The 12070-nt window shown below is 40.1% G+C and overlaps 3 protein-coding genes across 8 annotated transcripts in view; 2 read left to right on the forward strand and 1 right to left on the reverse strand.

The window, feature by feature from the left end:
* Positions 1-3569, forward strand: part of LOC127143632 (uncharacterized) — an 89689-nt gene extending 86120 nt beyond the window's left edge. For 5 of the 6 annotated variants that reach the window (XM_051078303.1, XM_051078306.1, XM_051078308.1 and 2 more), the window contains exons 3-8: positions 165-386; positions 515-543; positions 2603-2721; positions 2919-3045; positions 3129-3316; positions 3410-3569. In XM_051078303.1, the coding sequence (XP_050934260.1) occupies positions 316-386; positions 515-543; positions 2603-2721; positions 2919-3045; positions 3129-3316; positions 3410-3418 (543 nt within the window). In that variant the 5' untranslated portion in view covers positions 165-315 and the 3' untranslated portion in view covers positions 3419-3569. The remainder of the gene's footprint in view (positions 1-164; positions 387-514; positions 544-2602; positions 2722-2918; positions 3046-3128; positions 3317-3409) is intronic. The other variant, XM_051078309.1, reaches the window with a different exon arrangement.
* Positions 3570-3695: 126 nt separating this feature from the next.
* LOC127143611 (myb-like protein X) lies at positions 3696-6361 on the forward strand. Its single transcript, XM_051078172.1, has one exon. The coding sequence runs from the start codon at positions 4614-4616 to the stop codon at positions 5985-5987; it is 1374 nt and encodes a 457-aa protein (XP_050934129.1). The 5' UTR covers positions 3696-4613; the 3' UTR covers positions 5988-6361.
* A 640-nt stretch (positions 6362-7001) lies between these two features.
* On the reverse strand, positions 7002-11790 carry vps29 (VPS29 retromer complex component). The gene is made up of 4 exons (XM_018703934.2): positions 11649-11790; positions 8955-9146; positions 8305-8540; positions 7002-7530 (listed from the first exon to the last, which is right to left on the reverse strand). Exons 1-4 carry the CDS (start codon positions 11649-11651, stop codon positions 7413-7415), a joined length of 549 nt encoding a protein of 182 aa, XP_018559450.1. The 5' UTR covers positions 11652-11790; the 3' UTR covers positions 7002-7412.
* Between the last annotated feature and the right edge of the window lie 280 nt (positions 11791-12070).

A 12070-nucleotide genomic window follows, 5' to 3' on the forward strand; every position in this document is an offset into this window, starting at 1 on the left:
TTTTTCCTCTTCAGGGAGTTTAAACAGCAAGCAGGGGTAGAGGTTAATTCAGCTATCAGCACCATGTAAATTCTAAATAAAAATCTTATTGTGTTGAATCTGGGACTTTTTTTACTGCAGGGTTAAACATCACTAAGTTTCTCATTCTCTCTCATTTGTTTCAGCTGCAGCTTCATCGGAGAAGACACGCCCACTGGCCCTTAAGATCAGACAACCTGTTTACTTTAACTACCTGGACTGACCTCAGCGTGGACGGACACATCTTTAAACAGAAACTAAACCAGCTGTTCCCGAGTCTTTGCACATTTTCCTATCATGAAAAAACAAGTGACGTTTGCAGAAAGTCAGACCGTCCACAGGCTCCAACAGGATAAGGCTGTGCCAAGGTAAAGTGATTATTTAATTATTTGATTTAATTCACGTTCATGCCTGCAGCCAGTGTTCAAACCTAGTTATATTTTTTAACCCATGATTCTGTGTTAATGTCACTTTAACGTTGTTCTTCTTGTTGCAGTAGAACTGGGATGAATGAGCTGAAAATGGGTGAGTGGCAGTTTTACTTCAAAATAAATAAGTCAGTACTACGTAAGCAGAAATAGAAATTTCTCTGTCTTTCCTCAGTTCAGATTTCAGATGTGCATGCATTATTTCCTTGTTAAATAAACAAAACACATCTAGTATCCTGTCTGCTTTGAAACCCGAGAGCCAGGGTTTTGTATTGGGGACACAGCGGTGTGAGGACACCAGTGGAAAAGAGGGGAAATCCTACACCTGAACCTGACCTGGGTCACGTCTGATAAGTTACAGGAAGAAAGCATCACTCATGCTGTTTTCTAATTAGAAGCTCTTTGTTTTAACAAAGCCCATGTACAAAACTCTGGTGTTCACAATACACAGAACACTTCACCAGCCAAAGACGACCTCTCAGAGGAAAAGAAACCTTTAGATTAACATCTGAACTTGACTTTTAAAGTGGCTGGTAGCTGGTTTAATGCTGCATTCATGTCATGTTAGAGGGCAGGTGATGATGGGAAAGATTCCCACGTTTCCAATTTGCGATTTTACGTCATCAGACAACTTAAGATGGCAGCTGTCAGTCCTCTCATGTTGCAGCTTCTCACTCATTTACTGGAGGTTTGAGTGTTTCTGATCAGGCCTCTCCCTGCAGGAGCCTGACGGATCATCAGGTAGATTCAGTTCCCCTGCTCTGCCTACGATATATAATCCGGTGGCAGTCAGCCAGTCTTTCTCTCTCTTCCTCCTGGCTCCCACCTTCGTTTCCTTTTCAGTTTTGTAAAATAAACCTATTTGTTTGTGTGGTTTTCCCTCCTTTGTCCAGCCTTGAACTGGGTTGTAACAAAACACACAAACATTAGCTACAAAGAACATCACACAATCTGTTCCGCCTATGAATGGCTCCTGCACAGGAGGGTAATAATAATTTGATTTATATAGCACCTTTCAAAACAACTGTTACAAAGTCCTTTTATAAGGAAAAGGAAAGTAAACAATCAGACAGTGAATAAAAACAAAATAAAATCAGTTTGAATCGAGGCAACAAATAAAATGACACGAGACTGTTGGTAAATTAAGGATAAAAGTAACTTAGAGAAGTAATAGACAAAATAAGTTACAGGTAAAATAATAATTATAGTAATTAGAGGAAAAGATGTTCAGTAAAAGTGCATTTTCAGAAACAGACAGACAGTGAAGTTTCTCAGATGAGCTGTTCCAAAGAGCTGGGGCCTGAACAACAAACGTCCCTGTGGTTTTCAGCTTTGCCTGGGGGGTAACTAACAGTGTAATCAGGTTGTGTGATGGTTGTTACACTGCAGAGTTGGACATAAACATACCGTGATAGTACTTTATCTAATAGATTTCAGAGTTTGATAATATCTAACAAAAGACTTCACTTAGGTATTTTAGTGCCCAGTTAGATATATCTGAGCTTTCAGAAAAAAAATTCAAACTTTCCCAGTTGTTGTTATGAGTTGGAGGCTGATGCAGAGAAACTGGTTAGTTAGTATAATAACTCTGACTCCATGATGTGAATGCATCATAATTGTTTCAGTTTGGAAAGAAAAATGACAAGATTTCACCATTGGATTTGAACAATACTGAGTGGAATAAGTGCTTGGATACAGTTGATATAAATTTTTCTCATAGTTACTTATTTAGCTAATGCTAACTTGTATTAATTTCAGGATTGTTGCATGTCATTTTGCCTCAATATGGTTAAAGAAACTGTCAGATTGTCTAACAGAGGCCAAGTTTCTGTGCAAAAGAACAAGGGATTTTAAACAGATTTCCACAAAATCTGCAAAGTTTCAGTTAATGCATCAAAAGAGCAACAGTCAAACCTCAAACAAACTAAAACAATGTGGAAAACATAATGAAAATATGGTGTTTATATTTGTTTTGTGTAATAATATAGTAATATCCACCCAATCTGTCCAAACCCCTGTGCACTAATATCCCTATTTGTGCAATGTATTGTCTATAACAGCAGGCTGTTCTCCCTGCATAGACCTTCAGTTTCTAATACCTTTACTCTTAACAAACACCATCAGTCTGTCAGACTGTCTGTTTCTCCTGCTAACAGCATGTAAAGACAGTGGTTTGAAAATCAACAGAGCACCAGCTGCAAGGAAAGAACCACAACTCCAACACTTAACACCAATACAGATTCCTAAAGCCATGACTGCAGCTCCATTCTTGAAGGTAAACCATCATATCATTGTGCTGCAAAGTTAGTTACCTTTGACTTCATGTTAGAGCTTCTATTGTAACCTAGTACTGAAAAATGCTGTGATTCCAAACCAGTGAAAGGCTATGATACATTACAGTTCAATGAAGCGCTGTAATATAAAGATGTTGTGTCTGCGTCTGGTGAAACCCGACCTCTGTTTGTCCGTCAGCACGCAGCACTAACACCAGGCCAGAAGGAGTATTTGTACACCATTGCAGCTTCCTACAGCACTGCACATGTGCGAAACCTCATCACCCAACATTACATGAACGTGCTACACAGGTGCATTCGAGCAGGTGAGGGGAAAAGCTGTCAGTCATTAAGCTCAGTAAGCTTAACAAAGAAGTTAACGCCATGTTTATTCTGGCTGTGGTTTTAGGCTACAGCCCAAACAGAGATGACCTTGTTGTGACGTCCGTGACTTTGCCCGAGAACGAGAGTGAAAAACATCAATCAAAGACACAATCAGAAATTTCTTCTGGGGAAAAAACACAAGGGGAAAATAAATACCAGGACAAAACATCCTGGAAAATCCTTTCTCCCAAAAATCCCAAGCAGACAAGCCAGGTAGGATACAAACATCTGAAGATGAGCTTTGTTGAGCCTATCCCATGAAAATATGAAAAACATTTAACATTTAATTTATAATTAATGTTGCAGATCTTCTAACACATCAGTATCAAAACACAGGAAGATGAGGAAACATACATCACCCACAGTGAGAAGAAAACTGTCCAAGAAGTAAGTCCGCAAAATGTTCAGCACTCTGGTAAATTTATGTCTTTCTTTTAAACTGCTGCTTCTGTCAAATCTACATTTATATATCTTGAACATTTATCTTCCTGCACCAGATGTTTTGGTGTTGATCAAATAGATATAATTATTCTTAATTATATGAAATTAATTATTACTTATATGAAACTTGCTCAGTTGGTGAAATGTGTTTGTTATGTTACCAGGAGCCAGGATCAGGCTGTTAAAGGAGGAGGAGGAGGAAGGTCTGGACGATTCTCTGAGTGACTGTTTGAGCTCACTTTCTATGGGAGACTGGGATGATGATATCCTCTCAGATTTATGACATTTTTAAAATTGACAGTCATCACAGTAACATTTTTAGGGTGTCTGCAGGTCTTTAAGTCATAAAGAACTTTCATTTAGGTTTCCTTAAATAAATGAAATCATTTTGCTCACAAGTACAGTATCTCCTCATATCCCTTTATTTAGGAAAAATGCATGAATACAAAATATGATATATTTTCATTGCTCCCCTTAAGTTCCTAAAATTTTCAGCTTAGGAGCACAGGGAGAAAAGTAGATATCAAGCCTGAGAATATCAAGTGATTTCTAATTTAACACAAAGCTCACAAGTTTGAAGTGTATTAGGTGATTTCATGCTTTTTAATACAGAGTTTCATAATGATTTCAACCCACAAAATTAGCATTTTGTGATTCCTGATCATTAAACAGTGCCGCTGTGTGAAATTGTTGTGTTCCACCTGTGATCAGTTTGGATTAGTATCAGGTTTTAAACCTGTTTTGAACGTTGATAGCAGACTGATTTTGTTTACATTTGAATCACAGAATTTTGACTGTAAAGGAATGGAATGTTCAAAATCACAGGCAGCAATGTATCATTCATTGGTGATGTAATAAACATATGAACGGAATTCGATGATGTCATCAAACTTCTTTAACTAGGCACTCCGGTCAGAAGAGTGAATCAGAATTCAAATCTTACAGAATCTTACAGAACTACAGTGAGGAAAAGAACAACCGACACACGCAGACGACCACTGATTTCAGAGGAACTTTCAGAGAACCTGTATTTTTCGGAACAACTTAAATCCTGATTCTTCTTCTAAGAATGGCGAGCACTACTTCTCAAAACAGGATGGTGCCTAGACCGCCGACATGCTTTGAATACTGGACAATGCACAACTCGCTCCAAGGACACATTTGTCATCTTCAAAAACAGTTGAGCATGGAATACAACTGGAGAGTACAGGTTAGCCAAGAGTTGGAGGACACCAAACAACAACTGTCCAACCAAAAACATCTGAAGGAAGTATTCATTAATAAAGAGAAGGAAGCCAAAAAAGAGCTTGAGAGACTGCGGAACTATAGTGACGCAGAAACTCTCAATGCCTCAAATATTGCTTCACAGGTCAGGAGTAACATTAAGAGGAGGAAAAAGAGAGACCTCCAACAGGATTATGAAGAGCTCAAGGTAGCGCACATAATCAATGAGGAAAAGTTCAATACTGAGCTGCAGGCTCACAAAGATAAGATCAAGACTCTCGAGGATGAGCTAAAGCTCTACCAAGAGAAGTGTAACACCAGCCTGCAAACAGAGGAGAACAACAAGGTTCAGGATGAACCAAATCTCAGCCAGGAAAAGCTCACTGCTGAGCTCAACACAGAGAAAGAGAACAACGAAGTTGACCAGAACCAAGTTAAGCTCAGCCTGGAAAAGCTCACCGCTGAGCTCAAAACAGAGAAAGAGAACAATGAAGTTCTTCAGAACCAACTTAAGCTCAGCCAGGAAAAGCTCGCCGCTGAGCTCAAAACAGAAAAAGAGAACAACGAAGTTCTTCAGAACCAACTTAAGCTCAGCCAGGAAAAGCTCGCCGCTGAGCTCAAAACAGAAAAAGAGAACAACGAAGTTCTTCAGAACCAACTTAAGCTCAGCCTGGAAAAGCTCGCCGCTGAGCTCAAAACAGAGAAGGAGAACAACGAAGTTCTTCAGAACCAACTTAAGCTCAGCCAGGAAAAGCTCGCCGCTGAGCTCAAAACAGAGAAGGAGAACAACGAAGTTCTTCAGAACCAACTTAAGCTCAGTGAGGAAAAGCTCGCCGCTGAGCTCAAAACAGAGAAAGACAAACTCAAGAACATCCAGGCGTTCACAGCTGAGCTTCAGCAAGAGCAACGGACAGTAATGGGTCTTAAAGAGGAACTGGAGACCCTGGTCCAAAAGATGAAGGATGAGCAGGACGCTCTCTGCACAGAGATTGAGAACCTGAGAGCTCAGCTGACTCTTCAGCTCTCCACAGAGCTCCAGGTGGAGGAAGAGCAGGAGCAGCCTGAGGAACACGAGAATGACCTACCCCAAGCAGAAGAGATGGAAACAACAACAGCCCCCAGGAAATCAACCTTTAAGAGATTCCGCCACTTCCTGGGCTTGCGGAAACCACAAAGGTGGAAGAGGCCAGCGGTGCCTGCATCCACCAGCAACGAATAAGCTGCCTCCCCCTCCATCACCCCCTGTAAGGAAATTGATCTTATTCGTGGCAGACGTGAGGCCCGGCCAAGGCAGATGGCCCCACCATGAGCCCGGTTCTGCTCAAGGAATTTTTCCTTGCCGCCGACGCCAAGTTGCATGCTCGTGGTGGACTCTTGGGTCTAATTTGACATTTCAGGAAATGCGCAGGTGTTCACCCGCGGTTCACCTGTTATTTTCCAGCCAAAAAGTCTGCTACGAAACAGTCAATTCAATAACATCTCCTTCAGGGGTGAACAGAGGCATTGCAAAAACAACAAAACAAAGCAAAACAAAAAAATCCCCCCCCAAAAAACACAAACAAAAAAAAACAAAAAATAAAAAACAAAAAATAAGATTTTTTTTGCATCTTTATTGAAATAGTAAAACCTCTTAAAGTTATATGAGTGGTATGAAAAAGGTCTGAGGTCTGACCTGAAGCTGAAATATGATTAGAAATATGATTTTTGAATGTTGTTGAATGTTGAATGTTTTGATGTTTTAAAAACATTCTTAGACCAGTTTTTATCAGGTTTTAGACTTCTGTTTTTAAGGTTTTATGCTTTCTATGCTTTAGATTCTTTTTTACACCCATTTTCAAGGTTTCAGACTCAACTTAGAAAATGAAATTCCTGAGTTTGTGTAAGATTAGATACAGATCATGGGTAGCAACTCAAGTTGCAGTGTTGTTGTTGTCAGCAGAAGAAAGATAATTTTGTGCTCTGGTGCCCTCTAGTGTCTGTGATACTTTTTGAAGATTTCATTTCCAGGAAATCAAATGTCCATTGACTGTTTGAGAATGATGCTGAGTTGATTTTTACTTCTCTGAAAATAACTGAAAATAAAGATTTACCGTTACTTACCTGTAAGAATTAAAAATATCAGGGGTCAAATCAACAATATATATATATATTTTACAGGCCATAGTTTTGGGACTTAAACATCATACAAACTCTGAATCATATTGTCTTTATAATATAAAGAAAAAAACACAGATGGAGTGAACTTAGATCTTTATTGTGGGAAAGAAACAACTGAAAGGTCGACTACATGAAGCTAAAGGCCTGTTGATCTCATTTACAGGACATGACAAGGGTGAAAATTTAAAAAAAAAAAAAAAAAAGACAGAAAATGGCACCAAATATTTCTTTTTGATAACAAATACATGTGACATTATTGCATTCTCTACAATTACCAAATGACAGCTTGGAATCAATGCAGATGACGTATAAACAATATTATACACAAGTGTTTTAGAGTTAAGTTTCTCAGCAGTTTGTTACAGGATTAACATTGTGGTGACTGCAGGGGGTGAGGGCGGAGAGCTGCTGCCCCCTGGTGGAAAAGGAATGAAATGATAAACTGAGCCACGTTAACCCTACTTTCCTCCTCCTCCTCGTTGTCCCTTTAAGATTTCTTGTACTCGATTCTCTCCACCTTCACGTCATCGCCGATCAGCTGGTAGACGTACGTCACCACCGTGGACGCCTGGATGTCCATTAATACAAAAGAGGGGATGATGTTGCTGTAAGGAGAGAGGGCAGACATGTTTTTAGGTGAGCCTTTTCCTACTGGCTGCTTGTAACTATGGTCGGTTCTAACAAGGTCTCATAATCTAATGGTGTAGTAATTAACAAATAAACAGCAGAGGCAAAACCAAACTTTTATATAAATACTTATTCATATATAATTATCTGATTTTTATTCACCAGAAACATCGCTTCTTATTTCAACCAGACTCCATTGACAAAACCAGGAATTTAACCAAGCAGCCCTAACCTAGAGCTGCTGAGACACCGCAGCCTTGGTCTGGTAGTTTGTTAGGTTATTGTGTGGTACTTTTACTTATGTGAATGATCTGAATACTTCTTCCACCTCAACAGTAACACAAGCCAACTAACAAATCAAAGCAGTGGTATTCCAGCAGCTCCTGTGCTCTGGTGAAATTCTTGTTTTTATTAATGGACTCTGGTAGTGTCTGCCAGGTATACAGTTCTTTATCATTAATTCACCAGTTCCAAAGATCTTTGTTCCAAAACACCCATATAACAACACCCGGAGCAGAGGGTGGTGTTTCAGTTGTCAACATATTTTATACGTCACACAACAGACAGTTTATTTACTTTCCACCATTTTGGACTGCTGACATTTTGGCTGCTGTTTTCATCTGCATGATACCGGCCTGAAAGCCAGCATATGCCAACTAATGTAAACCCATTAGATTTTTCTATCCATGCTTTGGTTGTTACAGCTACTTGAGTAAAATAATGCCATATCATCGCTCTTCTTCTTCTCCTACCTTTCCAGTGCGCTGTAGGCTCCTGTGGCAGAACCGGGGTTGATGTAGAACTTGTTCTCGTTCTCAAACGCCTCAAACTTGTGCGTGTGCCCAGAGATGAGGATGTCGACGTCCAGCTGTCTCTGCAGCAGCGCCAGGCTTGCCATGTCGCCCCAGGGGATCACCTGGTGGCCGTGGATCAGGCCAATCTTAAACTGGCCCACCGTCACCACCTTCTGCTCTGGGTAGTTCAGGTTCTAAGAAGAGAGAGGGGGTAGATGTGGTATCGCAGCGTTAAAGGACGTCTGTTCTTAAATATCCCTGTTTTTAATAATTCAAAAACTCTATTTGAGAGGAGGGAGCAATTATAATTTAATTACACTGCAATTAGTCTTTAGCACCTGGCACGAGATCCATTTCCTTTCCGTGCAATTAAATATTCAGGCAGATAAATTATGGCTTTTTAGCTCTGCCTGTATCCTCAGAACCCTGTACTGAAACTAAAAACGATTAATCATCTGTCCACTAGATTGGACATCATGCATTGCTAGCTATATTTCAACTACAGTTCGTACTGTCACTGTGATCAATTAACGTGACCTGAACTCAGAAAAGTGGCAGGGAATTGATGCAGGGATTAACCAGCTACACAATAATCAATAAACACAGACCTCATCGAAGTCTCCTCGGACTATGTGGACGTCTCCGGCGAGGGTTTTTAGGTAGTCATAGCTCTCCTTGGTGCAGAGGTTTCCTGTGCAGAGAATGTGCTGGATCTTCCCCGGGACCAACAGCTTCTTGAACTTGGCTGGCAGGGTGTTGCACCGGTGGGGGATGTGCAGGTCACCTAACACCAGGACCAACTGATAATATCACACACATATACACAGGTTAGTTACGAACAATTAACCTCCTGGGAGAGCTGTGGTATCTGAACGGTGAATAAAAAGAAGTGGGCCGAGGATAGAGCCCTGCAGGACGCTGCTGCTGCAGAGGATCGCTCACCGTACTCCTCTGTCCAGTTTTAAGTTACTGCACCCGAAAAACAACACACTCCAGATTAATTTAAATAAACAGGCTTAACTCATGAAGCTCAAACTTGTAAATAAGCAATATTTGTGAGTAAAAAGCTCGATTGATTGTCTGAATTCAAACTGTGTTGTTAATGTTACTTCTTAATTCATTCTGTGTAAAAATATGGATATATGAATTGACACAGTTGGCTTTCAGACACTCAATAACAGACAGTACAGGACACACAGCTACAAGGAGTCAATAAGAATCAAACACCAACGAACCTTAGCGTCTCAACATAAGAATAAAACCAAGAAATAACCTTATAACTCCAATGACCGTTATTAAATATTAATTGTAGTATTTCAAGGTCCCAGATATTAGTTTATCTGAAAATGTGATGCAAGCCGGTGAATTTAGAGACAAAACAGAGAGTGAAGTTAAATGTGTGCGATTACGGGAATATTTTTGGTCTTTTCATACACGTGCATTGTCAAAACACTGCTGAGTATTTAATTTAAATCAAAATGTAATAACTTTTTCTAGAAAATAGGTCCTGAATGGCTCTAATCTTTCCCATGAGCTGTCTTATAACATCTGAACTGGAAAACCTTCATTCAGGAGGTTTAATCTGAAAATCAAATCATTTTAATTTGTAAAACATCTTCAGGAATATTAGTCGTACCCTACCTGTGTCACAGATTTCTTTACAAACTGTTGAAAGCTAATGGAAGCTTTAGGTTTCCCTGCCATCTTAAATCTGTATTTATTAGGCTAGGTGAGGAATTAGTGAGTTTTTCTTTAGAACAACGGCAGAGAGCGAGTGGAATTAAAGCATGGCAGGCCTCCGAGAACCAGATCACTGCACTGCAGCTGCTGATTTAGCGGCGTCTGGTTGTGCTGCGAGACGCAGAAACAGCAGACCTCCACGGCTGTGCAATCCCCCAAATCCCATGTTAGTGTGCCAAGCAGAAGAGCGAGCAGAAAATAGGGATCCAACACAGAGCGAGGGCACTTACCCGGTGACCAGCCTGGTTGATTGGAGACACGCAAGGAGAGGGGGGATGAGGGGGAGGGGAGGAGGAGCGGGTGAGACAGGGAGGAAGGCAGGATGTGCATGGAGAGAATGACACGAGGCATGATCAAAGATTTGGGGGGAGAAAAAATACAAAACAAAAAGACAAGAAAGAGTTGGGACAAGAGGGGAAAACTGAAATTAGAAATTAAAAAGTGAATGGATTAAGTAGACAGATATTAATCATTCAAAAACAAATAAGAAAAAAGTTAAACGACAATGTGGTTGAATCAACTGTTAATGGTGGATGGTTAGTGATAATGATAAAGCAAAACAATACTGTAGTCATCTGACTGAGTGTGAGCAAATGCAAAATCATGTGGTGGAGCAAAATCAGCGATTAACGCCAACATAAACATGTTGTCTTTACACATAATTTGATCCAAACTAAAGCTGGAATGATTAATCAAATGGCAGAAAATTAATCAGCAACTGTTAATAGATTATAAAGTTAAAATCCAAAAAAAAGTGCTTGTTCTCTACTAGTGCTTTTCTCTACTTTAAATAACTGAAAACTGAATCTCTTGGAGGTCTGGACTGTTGATAAGACTGATCTGAAGATGTCATGTTGGAGTCTGGGAGGCTGTGATGAGCATTTCTTAGGTCCAGACAACTAATATTTTAATGGAGAAAGTTCTCAGTAAAGATAATAGTGTTGAATTCCTCCGAACTACTGTCAAACCTATGAAGAAATTCGAGTTTGAAACAGAGAAAATGAATGAACAACTTAATGAGTAACATGCATTTGTGATCTTTATATAATCTAACATCTTTTCTAACTAATTGCATTCACTGATAGATGGTTAAACACACAGTTTTAGTTGATAAATGGGTGGTAAACATCATCTTTGCTGCACAGGAAGAGTGTAGAGTAGATGCTAGCCTGTTAGCACTGATGGCTAACTGGTTGGCAAACAGGAAAAAGTGAACAAAATGGCGTGATATCAATCAAACAGAACACAGAAATGGCTGATGAACAAACATGACAAGCTGAGAGACCACGGAACAAATGAAAACTGTGACTTGCAGCTTGTTGAATTGATTTTTTGGGACTAAACTGCCCAGCTGTCATGTGACCGTTGATCCATCTCGCAATGGAGCTTCACTACAAAAAACACAACCCCCTCAAATTTAGACTGTGTGGACGCACTAAAGAACCGCGATGTCGATCTTTTCGCGTCCACAACTGGTCTAACAAACCATCGCGCACGCGTGGCGCTCGTAACGTGGGCTGTAAATGTGGGAATTCGTGGCCTTTTCGCCATTTCATACTCACCATCTTCTATTTTGCTGTTCCTGCGAGTCAAGTTGAGGAAGCGCCTACGCACGTACAGCGTCACTCCGTCAGCCAATGAGAACGGAGGATATCAGAGAGTGCGTCAAGCTAGATACAGTACTTCCTTTTGTCCTTTCAAAGTAAAGCAATAGTGTAAGGGAGAGTCACAAGTCGAATACAGAACTATGCAAAACAAACATAAATGGATGCAAAATGAGCACAAAGACACTCAAAATGTTTACAAAGAGACTTAAAAGAGACACAAATGACTAATGAAGGGTGCACAGTGATCACAAAGAGACAAAAGACTGCAGAGATGCAATACAATCACAGGGAAATGTGAAATGATCACTAAAAGATGCTAAACAAATTGCAGATTGACAAAAAAATGTTCCCAAGGGGCCTGTTGTCTCATTATCCGT

The sequence above is a fragment of the Lates calcarifer genome, linkage group LG19 (genome assembly GCF_001640805.2).
Source record: "Lates calcarifer isolate ASB-BC8 linkage group LG19, TLL_Latcal_v3, whole genome shotgun sequence".
NCBI classification, from domain to species: Eukaryota; Metazoa; Chordata; class Actinopteri; family Centropomidae; genus Lates; species Lates calcarifer.

Excerpts from the sequence above, each read along its gene's own strand:
- LOC127143611 (XM_051078172.1), top strand. The coding sequence starts at position 4,614 with ATGGCGAGCACTACTTCTCAAAACAGGATGGTGCCTAGACCGCCGACA.
- vps29 (XM_018703934.2), bottom strand. Across the intron at positions 8,541-8,954 it reads TCCGAGGAGACTTCGATGAG|AACCTGAACTACCCAGAGCA; the intron begins GTCTGTGTTTAT and ends CTCTCTTCTTAG. Across the intron at positions 7,531-8,304 it reads GCCTACAGCGCACTGGAAAG|CAACATCATCCCCTCTTTTG; the intron begins GTAGGAGAAGAA and ends CTCTCCTTACAG.